The 9008-nt window shown below is 30.6% G+C and overlaps 1 protein-coding gene across 1 annotated transcript; it reads right to left on the bottom strand.

The window, feature by feature from the left end:
- Nucleotides 1-1242: 1242 nt before the first annotated feature.
- On the bottom strand, nt 1243-7734 carry LOC101510357 (65-kDa microtubule-associated protein 3). The gene is made up of 13 exons (XM_004514921.4): nt 7584-7734; nt 6221-6311; nt 5907-6113; nt 5293-5538; nt 4983-5192; nt 4743-4898; nt 4491-4650; nt 4255-4406; nt 4049-4136; nt 3766-3839; nt 3562-3636; nt 3010-3274; nt 1243-1765 (listed from the first exon to the last, which is right to left on the bottom strand). The coding sequence occupies exons 2-13, from the start codon at nt 6290-6292 to the stop codon at nt 1383-1385; spliced, it is 2088 nt and encodes a 695-aa protein (XP_004514978.1). The 5' UTR covers nt 6293-6311; nt 7584-7734; the 3' UTR covers nt 1243-1382.
- Between the last annotated feature and the right edge of the window lie 1274 nt (nt 7735-9008).

Genomic DNA, 9008 nt, shown 5'->3' with positions numbered 1-9008 from the left:
CTCCCCCCCCCTATAGTATCTTGGGGACCTATTTGATACTTTTTAGCAATGAAACATTACCATTTTTGCTCAATAGAAAATCCTTAGTAAGAAAGTCTTCTTCCCCACACCTTACAAAGAAACCTTTTGTACTATGTCAAACTCATTGTCTTGTTCAGACGTCACAAAAATATATAAACATTTCATCAATTACATTCATGTTTATAACATTTACATTCAAAATTATCAACAATTAACTTAAACAACTACATTAATAACCACTACATTAATAGTGTTTTTCCCTTATCACAATTTTTCTCCCACAAAAAATAAGGAATTAAAAAGTTTTCCTCGATACATGATTCATCAAATCCTAAATTATCAATAGTGATTTTCCCTTTCGTAGATGGAGTAAATTGAGAGCCATCACACATCTTATTCATATCGTTTTCGCAAATATGGTAGAATTTATAAATAAATAAATAAATAAAAAGAATAGAAGATGTCAATGGAGGAATAAAAGAAAATTGGAGGAAAAGATTTATCAACAATGTGTTGTATAAAAACACAATTTGTTGTAATTTAGTCCTCAATATTATTATTTTTTAGTTAATATACATGACAACTTTTCAAATTTAAACAATTTTAAATAGGTTCCAAAGATTTACTTACATGACTTTTCAAATTTAAACAATGTCTATTAGTTAGTCAACAGAGATATTGGCGGATGGACTACCTTCAGAAACAGTTTCAGATTCTATCTAGATCAATCTTTAGCCAAACTTTACTAATATCACTACCGAACTTCATATTACCAAGACCTTATTTTTTTAGGAAGCATATGATTAAATTAAATAAACCAAGCAAATTACATGAATTTAAATTATAGAGTTAATCACATCCAATGAACACCCTTAATCACAACCACATGTAATACCCCTCAAGTAAGACAGCTAAAAATAAATTTGCAATAAGATAGCTAAATATAATTTTCTTTTGCAAAGTAAAATAAGTTGCTCTAAAGTGCATTTGGCCACCAACATAATTACTGTTCATATAATCCTTTTTGGTTTCTAATATATTACTGAATTTACTATTCAAGATATTAACAAGTTTTAAAACAGTCAAATCGATTAAAAGAATTCGAATTTAAACTCTAATTGAAACAATATTGACCAGACTTTACTGGTCAAACTGCATGTTACCAATGTTGCTTTCTCTGAAAACCAGAAGGTTAAAACAAACAAAAAATTAGAATGAAGATCAGACAGAAAATGGTAGATGATTTCTATTTAGATTGCAAAACTGAAAATCTTGGAAGACTATGTATATACAAAAAATCTGGAAGCTAATTACATTTGAATTTTACATCACTATAACATACTGAAAACCAAATCATAATGTCATGCTAACACAAAACCAAGCCTTCTTTCCTCAAATGAATATTCAATCTCTTGAACCAAGTCACCTCCAAAAGGAGCTGGAGTCTTGGACATATTCATAGGAATAGGCATTGCCTTTAGAGTTCTATTCTCTTCATCTATCACTGTCTCTATCTTTGAGGTATTAGTGAATGGAAAATTGTTAATTGGCAATGTTTTCTGCAAATTATGCTTCTGCACATTCAATTCATCTGCAGCATTTTCCACATTCTCTTGTGATAATACTGTCGAAGAGATGGTCGTAAAAGGATGTCGTGTCAAAGGCGATTCAATATCCCGAACAATTCCAGCACCTATTGAGTATTTTCTCATTGGAATTCCAGCAATATCAAGTCCTCTTCTATCTGCATGAACACAACGAAAACAAACACTTGTTAGAATTTTTAAAAGCATGCATATTGTACATGAAAATTGCAAGTATAAATTTTCATATATGCTGTTTGTGCAAATTATGTGAAACACAAACTAAAGAAAAAAATGCTAGATTATACCAGTAAGAAATTATGGGAAAATCTACCAGCTGAGATGTGGCTTTGACCTCCACCATCAGCATCAAACAAAAAAAATGCCTAAACCGTTCCGTGATTCCACCTCCATCGTCAACATCGACAAAAAAAAAAAATCCTAAACCCTTATGTGGTGCCATCTCCACCATCAGCATCAAACAAAAAAATAGCCTAAACCGTTCCGTGGTGCCATATACAGCCTTACAAAATAACCATCAAGAGTACTTGGGAGAATCCGGTGGAGAATCTTCTTCTATAACAAAGGAAAACATAAACAGGTATCCAAAAATCTGAGGTTGTGTTTTAAATAATAAGTTCAAACATAACTAGGAGAATCTTGTTCTAAATCCAAGGAAAACATTAACAAGTACCCCCTCCGTTTCCTTTTAAATGTCATTTTGTAGAAGTTCCTTGTTCCTATTTGCTTGTAATTTCAAAGTTCATAGTAGTATTAATTACTGTTTTGTCAAAATCACCCCTAACTATTTATTACAAGGAGAGAAATTGAGAGAATGAGATAATAAATAGTAAAGGGTATGTCATGAAAAATGATAAATAAGTTCATAAAAAATAACAAAAGTTATTAGCTTTATTGGTTTGTGTAAATAAGCTTCCAACGACAGATAAAAAAGGAACGGAGGGAGTATTCAACAATTAGAGGTTGTCTTTAGATTGAAATTCAACATTGATAGAGGCCGCTTATGTCATTGATTTTGAGAAGAATAATTTACAGAATGAAAATGCTATGCTATTGGAATCTGACAATAATGAAATAGCCCTTTTCAGCAAACGGATAACAGAAAGAGAAAAACACCATAGGAGGAGACAAGAAAAATGCATTTACATTTTTCTTAGCAGGATATGCACCTAGATAACCTACCACATCCAAAACAACACCCTTACCAATTGAGCCAAAACTAAAAGGCATCAAATTCTTAACATATTTTTCTGATCCATGTTCTTTCCTTTCAACCAAACAGGAAGATAAACAAATTTTAAACCCTTACCAATTGAGAAACTTGCAAACCAGAGATTTGCAAATAAAAAACAAAACAAAAAGTAAAGTCCAAAACAAAAACTACCTGATGATAAACATGAAATGCCATCGTCTAGGTAATTTGTTTGATCAATTTGGCGCAATTTGTCAGTCTTCCTCGTGGAGCTTGATTGAGTAGCTTTTGAATCAGGTTTTAGTGTTGATCCTCCGAAGGTAACTCTTCTACTAGCTGAACTTCCATTTGGCGTCCTAGGCGCTTTTCTTGCACTCTGTGGCTTTGAAGGGCTTGATTTAGACCCATATAACACTTCCTGTTCGGCTATCAGTTGTCCCTGAAGTTTCTTCAGACCCTGAAACAGAAATGTAATATCTTAACAAGTCATGGAGACAAAACACATACCATTAAGCACCTGCCATGGCAGCAACTCCAAGCATTGTGCTAAGGGTCCCCTTTTCAAAGGTTTTCTTATAACTAGATAACTTATTTGGACTTTGTAAACTCAAGCGACGGAGTTCGAATCCCATGTCACTTCAATTGATAATAATTTCACCCTTCCCCAATTTGTTTTTATATTAAAAAAAAGATAACTTATTTTTGAGCAACTTTTAAAATATAAATGCAATTAGTCTTTCCTACCCGTTGTCTACGTCGTTCTTGCTCCTTCTCTTGCCGTAATAAGATGTAGTCTTCAAGCATAGAAAGCAGACCGACCTAGAAAGCCACACACAACAAAATTAAGTTTTGGCACAGATTTACTTAAGCAACCAATAGATGATTAAGTGATACCCAAAATTTCTTATGAGGCTAGCTCGTTGCATGTCACTCTTAGAGGGTACTTACACCGTCATAGATGAACTCAGTGCCTTTATCCTTTTCCCATGCTACAGTTTTTGAAGTCAATTTATCTGTCATTGCTATGGACAAAACAAAAGAAAATTAAAAGACATTCTGGAACTAATAAAGAAAGAGGCTATCTGCAAATAGAACATAATGAAAAAGATATTCTACACTAATGATTTTAGCCAAGACAAGAAAAGAAAAAGTTGTGTTATTGTCATTGAGCCATAATGATTTTAGCCAAGACAACAAATCAACAAATATGGCCAACAGTTTCTAAAAATACCTGGAAGTTTGTTCACCAAAACACGGGCTTTCTCAGCTCGTTTGAGATTAAGATGAGTACCTCTACCAGTATTGTATCGATTTTCATCCTAGAACAAACAAGTGCGCAACAACATTTTATAAACTGAAACTGTGACATGATAAACATATTGACTTTAAGCAACAAAGATATGAAGGAACATTCAAAAGAAAAAGAAAAAAACTAACCCTGCTGTATTCCTCAAGCCAAGATTCTTCATCACATGCTGATAACCATTTCTCAACCTTTTCGAGTATTTCTATTCTACTAAAAGCTTCCTCTTTGCATTGAGAAATCTGTAGTTCAATTTGTTCAAGCACACATGCAGGGTCTACAGATCCTACATGAGAAAGGAAGATGCATACTTAGGAGTTTGAAGAAGAAAGAATGGCACTCATCCATTGATATCTCTCTTGGAAATTACCAGACTCTACAGCTTCAATAGTATATTCGACCGCACCATCAATTTGTGGAATCAAATGAGTCTTTCGACAAATCTCCTCTAGCTCTGCTCTTTTCTTCAAAACAAGCTCTTTCATTTTGCTTGATTTTAAGTCCTCTAATCTAGATACTTCTGCCTCCACCTGCAAAAAATTATTACTTCTCTAGGAATTTTGAGCTAGGTAAACAAAGAGAACTACTTTTTTTTTCTTTCCAACAATAGCTTATAACTCACATGATTAATGAATTCATCAGACAAGGAGTTTGTTTCAGTTACTTCATGTTCTGAAGCTGCTATATTACAAGTAACACTCTGAAACGCCTGTTGCTCTTCAATTGGTGTATCCATCAAATTCCAGAGCTCCAACATCGTTGTTGCTAGATCTTGGAGCTGCCAGACAATAAGCAATTTATGAGTTTCAAACAGAGGAAATAGCAGAAATGAAATTATAAAATAAAGTTATGTTCCATATACCTTTTGCATTCTCTGCAATTTAACATCCCGCAGTTCTTGTATAGCTAAAGCCAATTGCCCGATGGTATCATTATTTACACTCTTAGGTCCTTCAGAATTTCCTAAACTAGGATGGATTTCACTAACTGTCGGCTTAAAGTCCAAACCAAGTACTGAACAGAGAGAACTTAAACTGTATAGGTGGTCTTGGACCTTCTTCAGACGATCACTCTGCATTAAAAATAAATACTAGCATTCAGTAATAGAGCAATAAATATGATATATCTTACGATCACTAGCACATAGAGAGAGAGAAGAGTAAGTCATTAACCTTCTCCTTTTGAAGTGTATGAAGTTGTCTGTGCAATTCTTCAAGTTTCCTCAACGATAGATCAGTTTCATCTACGATGAATGAGACGTTCTCTCCTGGACCATAAATCTCATTTGATATGCTTTGAATCTGCTCTTGAACGTCTATGAATTGCTTTCTACGCTCATACTTTCTTTTTTGCATTTCCTCCAGCTCCGGGAGAATCATTGCTAGCTCTTCCTTCAAGCTTCTAGCCTTTTCATCAGACTAAAAAATGAGAGAAACAAGAAAGAACCAATCTTCTTCTTAGTAGATAGAAATAATCTTGACTTCATAATTTGAGTAACGACGACCAAAAAGTATAAATTTTGACAAAAGTACAAATTCTTCCTCTATATTCAACATCTTCATTTAGTACATAGAAATAACTGAAAACAGTTTAGATGCAAAATTGTGTATAAGCTTTTATTAATGATAAGAATATTATTTAATCATTCCAAATTATTGTCAAGCAAATATGACATTAAACACTGTTTTATTTAACTTAAACTATATTTTCTCCATCTTGATTAAGCAGTACAGATACATGCCCTAAAACAGCAACTGGAAAATTAGCAATACATAAAATATCCCACCTGTCTACTATGTGCCGGTCGCTCTCCCATTGCTGAACAGATAATTGTAAGTTCTGCTTCGGAATCAGAAATTTCCTGCCTTAATTGAGCTCTAGAGCGATTAGCTGTATCTACTTTTCTTCTGTATACTTCTAGACACTCTTGATCAATCTCAAACATAATCCTATCTTTGTCAGTGTCCGACTCCCCAACTTCATTCCATATTATCTAGTTTTAAAAATTAAAAAAAAAAAAAAGATAAACAATAAGAGTTTCTCCACAGTTTACCAAATATTAATCAATTGAAAACAGTTTGCAGCAAAGTTGATTTGTACCTGAAGTTCTTGAAGAAGTAATCCACATGTTGTTTCAGTTGGCGGAAGAGGATCGTTATGAGGTTTAGACATTTTGGACCACCTTTATCAACTAAAAAAGAAAGAAAAATGTCTTAGAACATTCACAAAATAAGCGATCAAAGAAAGTGACTAGAAATTGATGTAGATGTATCTCAGATATGGTAATTTTTGCAACAACCCTTAATTAATAATTCAAATAAATCACCATGAAAGAGGAATTGAATCTACTTGCAATGCAGAATTAGTTATTAATTAAATGGTAGTAACAAAAAGCATGAATACCATTTATATACTAATGAGTAAAAATCACTTTAAATAACAAAATACTCAAATTCTATTAAGGGTCCCATTGAAAAAGGTTGTTTCCACAAGAAATCATAGAAAAATGTCATTTTGGTTGATGTCAAAATTCTATAGCCAATGCCTAAAAGAGGTGGCCATTAGTCCCATCTCACCATCTGGCGAAGGCTCAAATAATGAATTGCCAAATATGAAGCACAAATACTAACAGGGACACGAGAAATGACACTGACACATCGACACCGATAATAATTGGAGAAATGAATTAATTGAATATAATCAATGTGTCGATTATCAAGACACACCTTCAATCAAAAGGGTCGTTGCTATCGAGATTGGTAGACTTAAAGCATCTATTGTTCCCTTCACTAAACAAACACTTCTCAAAATCTATATAACACCAACAATTCAAATCAAAGACATGTTCAATGTGTGAATGCAAAACCAACACATGTGGTTATATTCAATCACTTACTTTTTGTCAAATTATTACCGTTGCCTATCAATCGGTATCGTATTTGGTGTATGAGGGGTTTATACTTCAAAAGTCCACACAACATTAACTCCTAGTACCAAACCTTGATGATTGATCTCAATGTTTCCTTTTTTTTTTTCCTGATATTTTGATTTTTTAATATAAAACAATTATGTCATTTGGTCCTCCATGTAATAATAATAATAACCTAAGCACAAACACCTATAACAACTTCAACACCATTTTTCCTAATTCAATGGAGGAAAAAAAATGAAGATAACCAAACACAAAGGAAATTAAAATTGAACCCTTAGATAGATTCATTCAGTACTAAAATCACATCACATCACAATTCACAAGTTTCAAAGCAATGTATAACAAACTGAAACCAAATGGACAATTGAATATAAAAACAACAAGTAACCTAAACACAAATAATGCCAATTATCAATGTTGCAAAAAAATGTAAAGGACATAGAAACTACATTAAGAAAATATGCTTAATTTACATTGATTTTTATTTTTTTGAAGAATTTTTGAAACCTGAATGAAAGATGAGAAATTTACCAATTTTAGTGAATTGGTGAATTGATTCTGGGAATTGCTTTTTTATTTTCCAAGAAAATGAGAATGTGATAATTTTTTCAGAAAAATGCAGTTTTGTGAATTTTGAAGATTTTTCTGAAATGGAATTGTTACAGAGAAAGAGAGAGTTTTAAGAAATGAAACCGTTGAAAAACTGCTTTTTTCCTTATGACATCAAACCGTTGAAGAAAGCTTGACGAACACTTTAGGATTTTGATTTTTGGAATCTATTACATCACATTTATGTTTCTCTAAATTTTAATACTAGAATTTATAATAGATTTTTATTTTTATAATAATTTTGGAAAAAAATTTATATTGAAGTATTGAACCTGAAAACTTTCTCTACCATTAACTAAGACATCATCTCATATATTATCAATCATAATTATTTAATTTGTTACATTATATTTACAATTTTTAAATTAAAGATGACTATTTAATTATATATTGGTTTAGCGAGTTATTATTAATTATTAGTATAAAACAATTTTAATTAATTATTAATATAAGAAAAAAAATATCTATAAAAAATACCATCGATATAAAAAAAAATAAACATCTATTAAAAAAATAATATTGTCCTCTTTGTTTTTAAGTATTGTCAAATTTAAGGAATAAAAATATTAATAAACAATCAACATAAGAAAAAAAGTCATAACTACAAAAAAAAAATCACTACCTTAAAAATATAACTAAAAAAATATAAGTACCAAAAAACCAACATTTTCAAACAATTTTTTTTGGCAAAAAGTAAGTTTTTTATTAAGAAAAAAATAGAAGTTAAGAATTGAGAAAATGAAGTGATTTTTAAAAGTTAGAAATTGAAAAGACACTATTTCTTTTAAAAAATAACTACATAGGACATATTTGTAAAAAAATTATATTAAATATTTGTCATTGATAAGTATTAAAAGAATAAAAATAAATATTTATAATTATTACATAAAAAAATATAAGACAAATAATTTTTAGTTAAATAAATATAAAAAATCACATAACAAATATTTATCATTAATATATAAAAAATTAGATACTAAAAGAACACACATACATTTTTATATCTTATACATAAATAAACATGTGTTAATGATAAATATAACTAATCATGGAATAAATATTTATTATTGACACATAAAAAACACATCACAAATAATTTTGATTAATAAATATTAAAAAAATATAAAATACATATTTATAAATGATACATAAAATACTAGATAAATATTTGTAAGTAATATACATAATAAAAGAAAACAATTTTATTTTACGTATGAAGACTTTTAGTTCATGAGATATTCTTTTGGGAACTTATATGGGGCAAAAAAAACAGACATTTATGTGATTGTTTATTTGTCCGGTTTTTTATAGGTGTGTTTTTAATTATTGTTTTATTAGTTGATATAT

The sequence above is a fragment of the Cicer arietinum genome, chromosome 8, assembly GCF_000331145.2.
Source record: "Cicer arietinum cultivar CDC Frontier isolate Library 1 chromosome 8, Cicar.CDCFrontier_v2.0, whole genome shotgun sequence".
Lineage (NCBI taxonomy): Eukaryota > Viridiplantae > Streptophyta > Magnoliopsida > Fabales > Fabaceae > Cicer > Cicer arietinum.
The sequence above is the reverse complement of the archived record's forward strand: the minus strand, read 5'-3'. Positions and strand labels throughout refer to the sequence as shown.